The sequence below is a fragment of the Acinonyx jubatus genome, chromosome X, assembly GCF_027475565.1.
Source record: "Acinonyx jubatus isolate Ajub_Pintada_27869175 chromosome X, VMU_Ajub_asm_v1.0, whole genome shotgun sequence".
NCBI lineage: Eukaryota > Metazoa > Chordata > Mammalia > Carnivora > Felidae > Acinonyx > Acinonyx jubatus.
Genome location: NC_069389.1, coordinates 86,654,328 through 86,669,939, shown reverse-complemented (window position 1 = coordinate 86,669,939; position 15,612 = coordinate 86,654,328). Strand labels below are relative to the sequence as shown.

Sequence of the window (15,612 nt, the reverse complement as noted above, 5' to 3'; positions counted from 1 at the left end):
ATCAGAATTTCATGGTCTTAACTATTGCACTCTGTGAGTGCAGTTGTCTAGAAGAACATGGATTTTAACTTGATCCAAACTTATCCTAGCAGAGCCTGACTGGCACATTTCATGGAAATCCTTTCAGCTTACTTATCTTTTGTATTTACTTGAAAAGCTTCAATTTACTAGTCACCTAAGAGTGAGGACAGTTCTGTTGGGAAGATGAGGAACATAGATTGCCTTTCTTTACAAGTATCCAGCTCTAACTGCCCCCTGCAAAGCAGTTGAGGGCACGTACTGCTCCTCCTTAGATAGGTAGCACCAGGAAAGGAGGAGGTAGCTGGTGGAAAAAGACCCAGTTCTCAGACCCAAGGCAAAGCAGAAGGGACAATCTCTTCTACCTCCTTCCTCTCCCTTTCTCTATATTTGCCTTAAGTCTGCCCCAGCTCATTTACCTGAAATCATCTAGAGAAATGCTTTGTTAGAAGAGTGCCATATGCACTTTCAGCTAGGGGGCTCTTCCATGGAAACCCATGGGAGGTCCCAGAAATCTTCCCTTCCCCTTTCTCCAGGAATTACCTGGAGACTGATAGTTCTCTAGGAATGGCAGGAATCTGCAAAGTAGCTGCACCTATTTTAGAATCTCTGGGTGTGGGACCTATACATCAGTACTTTTTTTCCATAAAGCTCCTTAAATGATTCTAATGTGCAGCCAGACCTTGAACCACTGAGAGCCTTGCTCTGTCTTCCTCCCTTTACAAGAAGTAGGCCTCCATCATATTTCTTAAGCTCTGTGAAACATAGACACATCCACATGTGTGCACACACGCATGCATACAACACACACGTTATTTGCCTGCTAATTCTATTTCCCATAATTCCCAGGTAGAGACCATTGGAGATGCTTACATGGTGGCCTCAGGCCTCCCAAAGAGGAATGGCAGTAGGCATGCAGCTGAGATTGCAAACATGTCCCTAGATATCCTGAGCTCCGTTGGTACCTTCAAGATGCGACACATGCCAGAGGTCCCAGTCCGGATTCGAATAGGCCTGCATTCAGGTAACGGCCAGCTAAAGTAAGAAAAGACATTCCCATGTGCTTCAAGAGAAGGGTAGAAAGGTGGGGGAGGGTACTGCTTCCTTGATTACTAGCAGCTGGTTTACCCATGTATCTAGTGCTGCATAGTTTCTTTATGCCTACCCAAATTTTACTCTCTCGCCAGCACCTGCACTACCCCAGTGGGCAGCAGTCCTTGTCCTAGGTCCCAAACCCTTTCAGTCTACCTTTCTTGTTAGAGCCAACATTTCCTATGTACCACAAGGGAAGATTAGAAAAAGGGTAGTACACTCCTGATTACTTTATGCCTAACACTTCCCTCAACTCACTTTTATGACATACTCCTCACTCTCTGAATGCCTTTTCTCCTTGTGATTTACTGGTTCTTTTAGGAATTCCTGCTCTCTAATTGTGGCTGCTCCCCCATTTTCTTCAGTGTTCTGAGTTGTGGTCTCCTTGCTCTCTGAACATCTTGATTTCGGTTTTGCAACCCACTCCAACCTGGCTTTCATTTCCTACCATTGTCTGATAATCTCTTCCGTCTCTTTCTGTTCCTTAAATGTTGATATTCCTCAAGGTTCGGTCTTTCATCCACTGTTTTTCTCTCCTCACGTACTCTTCTCTCATTCACGTCTATGACTTAACTACCACTTGTACACTGATGGCTTCTGGCCCCACACCTTCAGCACAAGTGTTCCCTCTTAAGCTTCAGTTTTGTCTTTCAAGCTTGCTGCTGAAATCTCCTCCTGAATGTCCCATGGAAATCCTTTCCACGGACATTAGACTCAAATCCAAAACAGAATTGCTTTCTTCCTACATAAGCTTCCTCCTCTTCTGGTATTTATTCTCTATTTCAGTTGGTGGTACTATCACTCACCTAGTTATTCCAGTTAGCCTTGGGAGTGATCCTCCTTGACTCCTCCCTCACCCTGACTTTCACCAACCATTTACCAAGTCTTGGGCAGTTTACCTTTTATTTTTATGTGTGTGTGTATGTATTAAAAAATTTTTATTTAATTTATTTTTAAATTTACATCCAAGTTAGTTAGCATATAGTGCAACAATGATTTCAGGAGTAGATTCCTTAATGCCTCTTACCCATCCCCCCTCCCACAACCCCTCCAGTAACCCTCTGTTCTCCATATTTGGGTCTCTTATGCTTTGTCCCCCTCCCTGTTTTTATATTATTTTTGTTTCCCTTCCCTTATGTTCATCTGTTTTGTCTCTTAAAGTCCTCATATGAGTGAAGTCATATGATATTTGTCTTTCTCTGGCTGATTAAGGTTAGCATGATACCCTCTAGTTCCATCCATATAATTGCAAATGGCAAGATTTCATCCTTTTTGATTGCCGAGTAATACTCCATTGTATATATATGCCACATCTTCTTTATCCATTCATCCACTGATGGACATTTGGGCTCTTTCCATACTTTGGTTATTGTAGTTAGTGCTGCTATAGACATTGGGGTGCATGTGCCCCTTTGAAACAGCATACCTGTATCCCTTGGATAAATACCTAGTAGTGCAATTTACCTTTTAAATATTTCTTGAATCTGTCTTGTCTCTACTCAACTCTCACTGCTCAAGTCTAGGCCACAAGCATCTCTTATCTGGGTCACTGCAGTAACATTTCCTTGCTTGTACTCTTGCTTCTTTCTATCCATCTTTCTCGTAGTCATCAGCATAATCTGTGTTGACTTGTCTCACCTTCCATTAGACTATTCATTTCTTTAAAAAAATTTTTTACATTAATCTCTACACCCAATATGGGGCCTGAACTCATGACCCTGAGATCACATGCTCTACTGATGGAGCCAACCAGGTGCCCCTACACTATAAGCTTTTTGATGGCAGGAACCATATCTTACTCATGTTTGCATCCTGAATGCTTAGCACACAGCAAGTGTTCAGTATTTTTCTTTTAAAGAAAAGCCCTCATCTCTCATCTGTGCTTCAGTTTCATATCTCCAACCCTCCTTAGCACATCTCTTCTTAGATGATTCACCATTATTTTGAATTCAACATATCTAAAGCTTTAAGTCATCTTTTTTTTATTTTTTTAAAAATTTTTTACTGTTTTGTTCATTTTTGAGAGAGAGACAGAGTGCAAGTGGGGGAAGGGCAGAGGGAGAGGGAGACACAGAATCCGAAGCAGGCTCCAGGCTCCGAGCTGACAGCACAAAGCCTGACATGGAGCTTGAACTCATGAACCACGAGATCATGACCTGAGCCAAAGTTGATGCTTAACCAACTGAGCCACCCAGGCGCCCCTCAAGTCGTCTTTTTCCACAAACCATAAGCCCATGCCAATTTCCTCATGGTTGTCAGACAGCCAGCAAGTCTGTTGGTTCTCCTTTCATAACGTCTCTCTTTTATCTCCCCTTTCTGCCTCCCCATCATCTCCTCTTTTCCAGTACTCATAACCTTTTGCTTGCATTACAGCAATAGCCGCCTAACAGGTTTTCATGATTTTTCCCCTTTCAGTGCATTCTGTACACTGATCTGAGAAGAAAAAAGAAAAATCATTTTCATCGTGTAATACTCTGCTCAAAATTTTCTAGTGGTTCAAGTTCCTCTATCTTGAACAACCCAATATTCAATCTTGTCTCCAGTTTTTCCCTACCCCCTGAACTAGGCAGATTGTTTTCTCAAAGAACTTCCCAAAATTCCATGTTCAATCCAAACCACAGACCAGTGATTCATGTCCCTTTTTTCCTATTCAAATCCTACCTACCCATCAAGAGCCAAATAAAATCCTACCTTCTCCATTAGACCCTTCTTGACTGAACCATGTCCCCCAAAGCATCCCCCCTCCCATTTTATAAACTATTATAGTATTTTTGCCTGTACCATTTATCTTACCTCAACCATACATTGTTTTGGGTTGTTGCTTAATTCCTTCCTGTTCAGTAGCTTTTTCTCTTCAATTAGATATAAACTCCTAAAGAACAGAGACCATGTGTTACATTTATTTTTTTATTCCCCTTGGTGCCTAGCTCAGTGCTCAGTGAATGTATATGAATGGGTGAGAAATGAATTAAAATGAAAGATGTAAGTTTTGTAGTTCTTACTGATTTTTATCCTTATAAATTAAAGAAAGAACTCTTTGAAGCAAAAACAATTACTTTATTTAATTAAGGAAATAGCAAAAAGGTAATGCTGAATAATTTTATTTTATTTTTAAAGTTTATTTATTTATTTATTTTGAGGGAGAGAGGGAGAGAGAGAGAGAGAGAGAGAGAGAGAGAGAGAATCCCAAGCAGACTCTGTGCTGTCAGCGCTGAGCCCAACACAGGGCTTGATCTCACAAACCATGAGATCATGACATGAGCCAAAACCAACAGTTGGTCACCCAACAACTCAGGCACCCAGGCACCCCTATACTGAACAATTTTAAATAGAAACAGAGCATAGAAACAGAAAAGTAAGTGTGGAGAACTTTTTAGATACTCCTGAATTAGGACTTCAGTATGGTGGCTGGGCTTTTTTTCACGTAATGTTCACTATCTGAACTCCTAATATGGGCATATTGAGAGGTAAAAATAAAAACATTCTAAGGACAAATAGAAAATATTCTTAGATTATCTATATATACTGCTTGTCTATGCCCCTAATACAAATGACTGAAAGTCAATTCTACTTCTTTTTAGATTTTCCAATTGCCTTAACAATAATTCTCTTGGGAAATAAGCCCCATGAGATCCCTCCTTCTGATCCTAAGACATATGAAAGGGTTACATTTTTTCATTGTAACAAACATGCTTGTATCCCAAGTCCCTGCCCAGGCCTTTCTGGCTTGGGTTTTATGCTTTTTTGTCCCTGTTGACAGATACAAGCACCTTGGGTGTAACTGTTATTTGGAACAAGAGCATAAATCAGAAAGGTAGTCATGTTTGCATCATTATAAATGTGCTTTCTTGTAGGGCAAAGGGTTTAGTACTCATTATAGCACTTCCTTCAGATTCCCAGAGCTATGTGGCAGCAACTTTGTTCTTTTATGCAGCAGCATTCCTTCCCTTGGCGGTGTTCCTCTATTAACACTGGATGTATACCTGTTGACTATAACCCCAACCGACTGCTACTCTACAGGGCCCGTTGTTGCAGGAGTGGTGGGTCTCACCATGCCCAGATACTGCCTGTTTGGAGACACTGTGAACACAGCTTCTCGGATGGAATCAACAGGGTTACGTGAGTACCTAAGTGATGGGATCGAATTGGAAAAGTGATTATTCTTTGAGAGGGGGAAGGAGAGCAGGGTACTTGGGATTTTAATGTTTTTTTTTTTTTAAATAAAACATAATTTGAGAAGATTAAGGAGATTCTATACACATATTTCCTGGTCTCTAATCGCAAGCCAGTAGGGGGTGATGTTGGATTAAACATGTACCTTTCTTGGTCTAGAAATGAAGCTGTAGCTAAGTGACACTGAAATAGTCAATTTTCTCAAAGCAACTAAAAGTGTCTTTTGGGTAAAGAAAAAAATTGGCCAGCCGGGTGGGTTTGGGGAAGTCATGTTGAAAAGAGAAATAAGTAAGGGACTGGGATATTTAGTTTTTCAACTAGTTTGTGGAGACATACCCAGAGTAAGCTGCCTCCTACAGTGCCGTTGTTTGCTGCTCTAGTCCTCTTTCTGAGCTAGTCAGGATCCCAGGAGTTCTGATTTTATCAAATAGCGCCCCCCCCCCCTTGAATTGAGCTAGCAATAATCCCTCAACCTAAGGAGCGTGGAAATCTGAAATAATTAATTCCAATTTGCCTATATATGAAACCTTTAGTTTCTATTAAAACAGGCATGGTATCAAAGATACCATTTCTTCCCCCCTTCTTTGGGAATAAAACTGTACAAACCATTATGCCATCTGTCTGTTGCTGGTGCCTCTTTATTGGTTATTTACTGCCACTACTAAGGCAATGTCAGAATCACAATGTGCTTTTAACTTTATCATGGTTGAGCAAAGCAATTTGTTTATGCTAATATAGGAAAAGTGTAGAAAACAATAATAGGTTCTATATACAGTTTACATAGATTATATGTTTTAAAAACACTTAAGCTCTTAGCAACCCTGGCTCTGGCTGCTACTGGGCAAGACAAGCTCTTCCCAAACTCCAGCAGTATACACAAACTAGTCCCTGATGATATATGGTGGCCTATATCACAGTGGGTGGTGCCCTGTCTGACCCCACTCCTCATCACTCATGTTCAGAAACAGGTTTGCACAATGGGTCCAGTCTTAGTCAATCTAGCCTGTGCGGCCATGATTAAGGAGGCAGCACGGAACTTAGAAGCTGTTGTCAGAATAAATTTTCTGGCATCTGGGAAAGTCTTCGAACTCCACAGACATGGCAGAAGCCATGGAAGTAGTCATCCAGGAAACGATGCATGCATATGACTTTGTTCTTGAAGTGCAACCCAAGATGAAGTGAAATTGATCATGGAACCTCAATGCAGATTTGGCACGGTATTCTGGACTGATGTAAGCTTCTAGAAGACTGAAGTCATATTCTGGTCTGCACCAGGGAGACTCCACTCATTACACATTGGAAATACAGAGCTGAGAGAAGAAATTGAATTTTCAGATTTAAGCAGCACCTTGTCCAGTGATAAGCTAGAAAGAAGAAAATGGAGTGAATCATGCACAGCAGGTGTTTATTAAGCACTGACTGTGCAAGGAAGACATTGTGAGGGATACAAAGAAACATACACATGTACTCACAGCATTAAAGGAGCTGTGAAATATGGCAGTAAGCTCCACACCTGATTGAAGATTTATAAAGAGGTAGCTTCATGTTGGATATGAGATCAGGACATGTCATAGGTCTATTGAAAATTAATTTCATCAACGTCTCCTTTATGCCCCGTTGAATTAACTGGTTCTGGAATGGAAGTAACTAGTGACCCAGTCATGGCGTGATTCTCCTTGCCACACAACTGGATGCTTGTTGGAATGAGCTATCTCTCTCTTTTGACCTGGGTATTCCCCACTAGTAGGATTATGACTGACACCGGATGCTAGTTGAATGGCACACATAGTGCTGGCTAGGGACATCCAGATGAACATGTGGCTTTTAGGGACCCTTTTTGAGCAGAGGTTTTGGGTGACCATGAGTTAGTGAGGAAGACACAAACAATACTGAACTGTCAAAAGAAGGAAAATTATTTTAAGTACACAAAGCAGAAATTTCTTGCAGTTCTTTCTAGCCATGCCTTCCGGCTTTGATTGCTCTCAGCTTCTAAATGAATTATTTTCTCAAGTGTATTTGTGAATGTCTTGAACTTTTATTTAAGACCCAACTTGAACAAGGTTTTACTTCATAGGATAATAGTTTTCAGGAAAGTCAAGGATTCTACCTCAGTTTATAAATGATTGTTCATCACCAAAGAATTATACTTGGTTTCTCCATAAAATTTTTAGTTGTAATTCTCCATGTAGAACACTCTTATCCCAGGTTGGACTCATTAATTGGAAAATAATACATTTGTGTGTATACACAGCTAGATGTATCCATCCAAAGGAAAGCTATAAGTGCACAATTGCCACAGAATGTTGACAGAGGTCTTGGGACATTTTTCAGTGATGTTTTATTTTAAGTGCAGCAATACTGAAAGATAGTTGTATAGATGTGTATGAAGAAAGACACCTTTTTGTCTCTTAAGTAGGATATGTAGACCTTGGGAGCTCTGCTTTAGCAGCAGCCTGTGAAAGAAGCTGCTGAAGCCGAACTTCCCTCTGAGGAGGTCACGTTTCAGCTGGGAGCACAGTAGTGGTAGCTGGTTTCTCAATCACAACCCTCGAATTAAATTAACACCTTTCTATTGCATGACCTTTCATCTCAGATAGTGTCCAGGAGGCTGATAGGTGCTACACCTGACACCTTATTTGGGTCTGTTGAGGAAGGCCATCACTCCTTGTTCCTCCTCCTGTGAAACCCTAACTGAAGCTCTCTCTCAGGCACTTTTCTTAGGGTCTCATTCATTTAGAAGCAGGGGTATTTATTACATTAATATTTTTCTCATTGATTTTACCTGAAAGGATCCAGAGTCATTTCTGTCTTTCTTTTTACAGCTTATCGCATTCATGTCAGTCACAGCACCGTGACAATTCTTCAAGCTCTAAGTGAGGGCTATGAAGTGGAGCTTCGAGGAAGGACAGAGCTCAGGGTATAATGTCCTTTTGTTTTTTTTTAAATCAAACCACTTGGACACACCTGCTTCTGGAGAGGTCATGGTCTGCTGAAAGAGTTTACCTGGATGTCTGAGACTTAGAGCTATAATTTGGGTAGAATATCCAGCCCTATTTTCAGTTCCCAAGAGATTGTTCCTTTTTTCCTCGGTTTTCTTCTCTTTAAGTATGGCTACAATAATGGGGATTAAGACTCCTGAATTTTTCAGACTATGAGCTGTATCTTTCTCTCTTAAAGAATTGCCCTGAATTTGGTTTTTCAATGATCTGCACTATTATTTACATTTTCTAACTTCCATTTTGTTTATTCTTTGGCAGTTCTAGACATTGTTCAATAAGCTAAAGTTATTAGTGAGTTTGGGCTTTCTTTTTGTTTTATTTTTATTTTTTTCAACGTTTATTTATTTTTGGGACAGAGAGAGACAGAGCATGAACGGGGGAGGGGCAGAGAGAGAGGGAGACACAGAATCGGAAACAGGCTCCAGGCTCTGAGCCATCAGCCCAGAGCCTGACGCGGGGCTCAAACTCCCGGACCGCGAGATCGTGACCTGGCTGAAGTTGGACGCTTGACCGACTGCGCCACCCAGGCGCCCCGAGTTTGGGCTTTCTATTTGCCTTCTCAGTGGCCACCCTTTCTAATTTTTCATTCACACCATTAACCTTCCATTTACAGAGAGGCTTTATGACTTTCCCCAAGGACCAGGAGGAATAAAGTCAGTTCCTATGAAAGACAAACATTTTGTAGCACATTTTCTCTCTGTTAGTACTATCAATTGATCTGGGATTCAGGATTAGAATAATTTCCCCCCCTCCTTCCTCCCTTTCTTCCATCTGCCTTCCCTCCCATTTTCCTTCCCTCCCTCCCTCCATTTTCCTTCCTTCCTTCCTTCCTTCCTTCCTTCCTTCCTCTTTCTTTCTTTCTTTCTTTCTTTCTTTCTTTCTTCTTTCTTTCTTTTTTTTTTTCCCATCCCATCTCCACTGGATTCTTTTCATCTTCCTCTGGATAACCCCAGAGCCCCTGGCTGCCCCACTTATAAGAGACTCTATATATCTGATCATCTAACTTCTTCATTTTGAGCTGAAGAATCAAGGCCCAGAGAGGTGAAGTAATTTGATCAGGGTCACACAGTCATTTGATGGCAGAATCAGGCCAAAACCCAGGAAGCCTGAATTCCCACTCAGTACCCTTTCTATGATACCATTGCACAGGAAAATTATTTTCTCAATGATTATATTTGGGCAAAGCCACACCTGGGTACTGAGTGATGCACAATTTGTTTCTGTCATTGGCATGCCTTCCTCAAATGGCAGCGATTTACATGTGAAAGGATTTCAGAAGTTAAAGGTTGGAAGGCTTGATTCTAGTTGATCAATTCCTTTTCTGGCTAGTTCTAGTTTGTCTCCTCCAATAGATCCTAATATCTTCTAGCAGGTCATTAATGAGGGGACAGAGGTTCCTTTCCCACTTCTGCAGAGAACTCAGTGAGAGGATAGGAGTGGCAATATTACTTGAACAGTGAATCAAATCACCCAAGGCTTTTGTGATCCCTCTATATATTGTCATTTCTCAGTAGAGGAGGACAAAGGCAGCTTTATCTCCTGTGGCACTTTCCTCTCTGTATTGCTGGGAACAGATTCCCTTATTTAAAAGCTGAAGAGCTGAAGAGGTAACACTTTTGCAACTGAAAAGAAAAAATATACCCCCACCTTTATGGTTTTGATTGTACCCCAAATTCCAGTCAGAAATAATTGCATCACTGGGTGTTTTGAGTACAAAAGCAAGACTACGTCAAAAGGGCCCTTTCTAGCTTCACATTTTCCCTTAGCCCAGGGAATTTGGGAATGTACTACAGCAAGTTGGAGGAAGAGGCAGGGAGAGACTTCCCTAAGGCCATGTCAGGTCTTGCTTATTAAGGTGGTAGAGGCTTCCTGATTGAGAGGGAGATACTAAGAGAGAAGAGAGAGGGCCCCAGGGGAAAGGAAGGAACAATGAGAAGAAAGAAGAGAATAGGAAGTAAGACCCAAAGAAGGAAGGGAGAAAATGCGAGCTCCTTTCTGCTTCTGTACCCCGGTCCCCCAGGTATTGGACATTACATAGTAGGAACTGGGGGACAGGAGATTCCTTGTCCCTTGGGGGCATGCAATATATCCCCAATAAGACCATATCACCAGCACACTTCACAAATTCTGAGCCAATATTTCCATCCCTCATTCAGTCTGTGTTGCTGGAAAGCAAGGAATGCTTTAGTACATGGGTCAGAAGGACCACACTTGATAGACCACCAGGTGTGATGGCAAAGATGATGGCTGAAAGCATCCTCTCCTTCCAGCTGGTTGAAGTTTGAAATTCTTCCATCAGAGCCTCTTCTCTTGGGCTCAAGGATTGGATCAACAACACTTTTTTCCCATTCCATCTCCTTCATTGGAGTGATGACACTTTAAGGTGTTTCCCTTAGTAGAATCAAAGGTGTAGATTGGATTGGGTGAGAGAAGAAAACATAGTATAGTTGAGCAATTCGGTGTGTGGGGGTTACAAAGAAAGCTGTCAGAATGAGGAAACTGAGGTAGATTGGGGGAGGACTCATTTAGAGGTGACAAGCTCAGCCTCTCTGGGGAGTTGTCTTACTGCCCACTCCAACTCCCTCTAGTCCTGTACTGGCAACAAATCATGAGTGCTTAACTGGCCAATTCTGCTTTTTCAATATTTCTCTCCTAATGGCCTGGTGATATGTCATCTTATTACCTCTTTTCTTACATGATTCCTGTTTCAGTTACCATTTTTCTGACAAGTTGGAAGCTTCTTGCTGAGACCTTGTATATATCTAGACTTATCAGATGTGTTTACTAGGGCTTCTTAAGTAGATTTACATTCTAAAAAGACTTTCCCAAATGGTTGTTCTCAGCCAGTTTGTCCTTGCTGGAGGTGGACACCTGTGACCTTGTCTCTGAATTCTGGGGCTAAATAGTATTTGATTCGCAGACCCCTAAGCAGTAGTCTTGTTTTACTTGTGATTTCTTTTTTTACCCCCAACCTCTTTCATCCCTACCCTCAACCCCTTACACACACATACACAAGTATACACATGTGTAAGCACATGCACACATATACGTACACACACACACACACACACACACACACACACCAGCCATCAAGCTAAGAAGCAATGAGATTGTATTGACATAGTCACAAAGGTCAGAAGGTCTGGGCTGTAATTCTTGTCCCATCAATGACTCAATGTGTGACATTGGACTTTATCTTCTCTGTGCTTTCATTTCTTCACATAGAGGCCTCTTTTTTGTGTGTGATTATCAGGAAGCTCATTAATCACAAGGTTTAAAATTCCTAACGGTTGCTTTTTGGCCTCTAGACCTGTCCCTTGACTCCAGTGTGTTGGAAAAGCTCTATGGTATAGAAGGAAGAGCACTTAAAATTTGGAGTCTAAGATGTTAACTAGACTTACTGCGATGATCATTTTATAATATTGAATCATATTGTGCACCTGAAACTAATATAATGTTATGTGTCATTTATACCTCAATAAAAAATAGCTAAGTAATAGTAAAAAGAAAATAAATAAAACTTGGAGTCTAGTAAAATTGGTTTCAAGTTCTACCTATGTTTACTTATTGACAAGTCATTCAATTTCCACAAAACTTAGTGTCCTTATTTGCAGAATGAGGTTAATAATAAACCAGCTTCCAGAGTTTTTGTGAGAATTAAAAAAACACAGGAGATGCCACAGTGTCTTAAAGGTGTCAGGCCAAAAATAAGATGCTATTATTTAGGAGAGAGGGTCTCTGTGACTGCCTAGGGATTGATACCAAGTCAAAGGGTTTTCTTTAGGTTTTGGTTGTTGCATACTTGTCCCCTGTCCCCCAGCTTTCTCTCTCTTCAGCAGAATTTTGGAAGTAGGGTGGGTAAACAGAGCTAGGATTCTAAGAATTTTCCTGGATGGGCTCCAAAACCTCAGAGAGCCCCTGGGGCTCCACTGCATACTCTTTCATTTGGAAGCTTGCCTGAGTCCATAACACTCCCATTCTCTTTTGCAAGCATTAGTTTTGGCATCCCAGTGTGTCGCAGGACTCACCCAAATATCTGGACGATCCTGGCATCTACAAAGCTCCCTTGGGGATTGGCATGCTGTCCTGATAGCCTCTAGATCTCAAGAAAAACAGCCAAATATGCCTGGGGGTTGGGATCCTCAAGTTTGAGCTTTAAAAGCATGCTTTAGCTCAAAGAGGTCAAATGACACCTTGAGTATTCCAAGTGCTCAAGGGTTGAGTTTTTTAGTTAATTGAGCAGTCTACTTACTGAGCAACTATTCTGTATGAGACACTGTACTAGGTACTGTGAGGAAGACAGCTTAGGAGGCAGAAGAGTTGGGCTTGTATTTAGAGCCCACAGCATGGCCTGACAGTGTTTTTAACTATACTGTGAGCTCCTGAAGGACAGACCCATCTCTGTATTTCCAGACCTGGTACAGTAAGGATGGAATAAATGTAAGAATGAGTGATATGAGTATATTTTAAAGTTGTTCACTTCTTCTGAAAACAGAGTGGCTCCAAACAGCCCAATTGTTTGAGGTTTAGGGTGAGTTGGTTGCCAACTTGGACTGTTGTGGTATTCTCTTCCTACTTTCCTATACTGACCTTGTTCAGAGCCTTGAACCAAATATCTCCAAAATGCTTTGAGATTCTCCCATTAAACATGCTTATTATTATTATGATTGTTGTCATTATTGTTAAGGAATGAATATATGTGATGTAAAATAGAAAACAATGGATTTGATATTTAAAGGGGGGAAAACTTAATTGGAATTTCTAAGTTAAATAATTTAGAACTGTGTCAAATGAGATCAGCCAAGAGTGAGACCATATTTCAGATTAATGAGTTGGAAACACATCCCATTACTCTTCTCAGTCTTAGTAAACACATTTTTTTTCTTATGGATTGGAGGCAATGAGAAAACAGACAAAAGAGAATTGAAAGGAGGAGAGTGAAACACAGAGAGGAGGGTTTATTGGAAAGAGGAGAGGGCAAAGCAGAGGCAGAAAATTTGGCTCCTCTGAGGTCATCACATAGGCTCTCGGGTGATCAGCTGGAGTTTACACCCTCTTTCTCTTCTCAGACCCATGGTTCTTGACAACCAAGGAATTGGGCTGTAGATGGAAGCCTCCCTGGGGTCTCTCTCTACCTGTAAGAATGCCTTCGCAAGAAGAAAAGAACACTACAGAAATGTAGACATCTCATAGCAGCCAGGATGCCCTGGTCTTTAAAGTTGCACATCCTGCTTTCCATTTATATTCCATTTTGGGGGTTTTGTGAGAGCCTTTGGATGGCGAGTACTTTGGGGAGGTAGACTCTGAATATACGTACTCTAGATATGAAAGACAACAGGATGCCTAATGCGAAAACATAATGGCAGAAATGAGAAACAAAATCGTGAATTCAGCATTCAGAAGTTTGGTTACTATGAAGCCAAAGAGCCACACATCCCAAAGATGGAGCTATGTGGCAGTGGGTAGACAAAACATCTGGATGACAGCTTGTAGTGGTGTTCACTTTTCACCTGCATGCTCTGTCAGCTTATGGAGCATGCCTGAGCCTCAGGTATAAATAGCAAGGAAGCTGTGTAGGAAGGAAGACTCCAGGGAGTGGTGACAGGGGAAAGCAGAGGCAATTTCTGAACCAAACTAAGTGCTTCTACCCCATTGACCATAAGGACATCTTTAGGAAAATCAGTTATAGTGTGTTTAAGATTTTGTGTATTTTCTATAATAAGGGCAAAGGCACAGAAGAGACCTTCTGGCTGGTAGGAAAAAAAGGCTTCACAAAACCTCTTCCTGTGCCCCCACCAGTGGGAAAAGATGGGTAAGTAGAGTTTTGGCTTAATTAGAGTCTTCCCATGCTGGCTCTGCTTCACTGTCTTCACTATTTTTGTGTCTTTCCTGCCCCACAGGCAAGTAGGCCATGGCCTGCAACCAGTGGAGATTGCAGCCTTCCAAAGAAGAAAAGCAGAAAGGCAGCTGGTGAGAAACAAGCCATAAGGTAATGGCCAGCAGGAAAACAGAGCACGGGAGCTTGCCAAATTTTCAACGCTGGGGCTCCCTTTGGCATGGGTGCCAGTCTCAGCCTACACTCGGTTGGCAGAGTGTGATGGAGTTGGTGAATTTCCAAGCTCCACTGAGTTGAGCAAAAACCTAGTCGGGAGGCCTGTTGCAGAGCAAGCTGCATCTGAGGGAGGTCAGCTGCCCTGTTCCTGAGAGAGACCTTTGCCTCCCACACTAACATATTTGAATGTCAAACAAGGCTGGCCTCGTTATCCAGTTAATCAGGCAGGTGCACCTGTCTGTTTCATTGTTGAGTACCTGGACCACATGATGAGCCACTTCAGGTCTTTGTAGATTCACATCTATCTAAGCAACACAGCAATATTATGATGATCTTATTTCCCCAGGATCCATTGGCGAGACCATCTTTGAGGGGATGTTATGTCATTTCCTCTGGTGGCATGCTTGAGCGCTTCTGAGGTTGTCATTGCCAACCAAAATAAGACTGGTTACACCTTGACTTCCTGGCTTGAATTCAGGACCATTTCCCCCATCCCTCCTCCCCTACTAGAACGGTATGATTCCAGTAGCAACAACAGACTAATTATCAAGAATTCTCCCCATATATTTATCTTTGAGGAATCTGTTGCCTTCTGGGGCTCCTATTAGCATCCCTTCTCTATCGTTCTTTCTTATTTTCTCTTTTATGGAGACTTTGACCCTAGTACTCATTTCTCCCTCCACATATTTTTGGAAATCACAAGCTTCTAAAGTAAACATTAGGGCATCTCCACACATTCCTGCTCCCTTGTTTCTTAGCATGTTTCAGAATAATCACAATTGTAGCAGCAACTACCAAATGCATCCACATACCTCCTATTTTCCCATTAGCCTCTATTGACTTTGTCAGATCTCTATAACTCTTTCTCTCCCAAGGAAACCCAGTGCATCTTCATTTCTGCAACTATCACAGGTACCCTCTATAAGTCATAATGCTCCAGAAAGGCTTCTGTACTGAGTTTGTGGCTCCCCTGAAGCTCCCTGTAACACCCCTTGCAATCCTGCAAAATGGAGGATCCTGCAATCCTGCAATCCTGGAGCTTGGCTCTGTTTTTTCCTATTGGTAAATACAAGTAGATAGGCAGCTGGGACACACATTCACCTAATTTCCAGGAACGTTCTTTCCTGTAGGGAAGGAAACACACATATACACATAGACACACAGTCTCTTTCTCTGTCTCTCTATCTTTCTCTCACAGCAGGCGAGTTTTTGGAAGCTCTTGAAGGGTTTCCCCTTTGGTAGGGTGGCATAGGCATTGCAAGTACTGTGTAAGAACCT

At 41.7% G+C, this 15,612-nt stretch overlaps 1 protein-coding gene across 1 annotated transcript in view; it reads left to right on the top strand.

Moving 5' to 3' along the window:
* The window catches only part of GUCY2F (guanylate cyclase 2F, retinal), an 89,795-nt gene extending 75,386 nt beyond the window's left edge, over positions 1–14,409 (top strand). The window contains exons 14-18 of the mRNA XM_027054884.2: positions 868–1,042; positions 5,131–5,229; positions 8,106–8,200; positions 14,006–14,094; positions 14,183–14,409. Of these exons, the coding sequence (XP_026910685.1) occupies positions 868–1,042; positions 5,131–5,229; positions 8,106–8,200; positions 14,006–14,094; positions 14,183–14,270 (546 nt within the window). The 3' untranslated portion in view covers positions 14,271–14,409. The remainder of the gene's footprint in view (positions 1–867; positions 1,043–5,130; positions 5,230–8,105; positions 8,201–14,005; positions 14,095–14,182) is intronic.
* Positions 14,410–15,612: the final 1,203 nt, after the last annotated feature.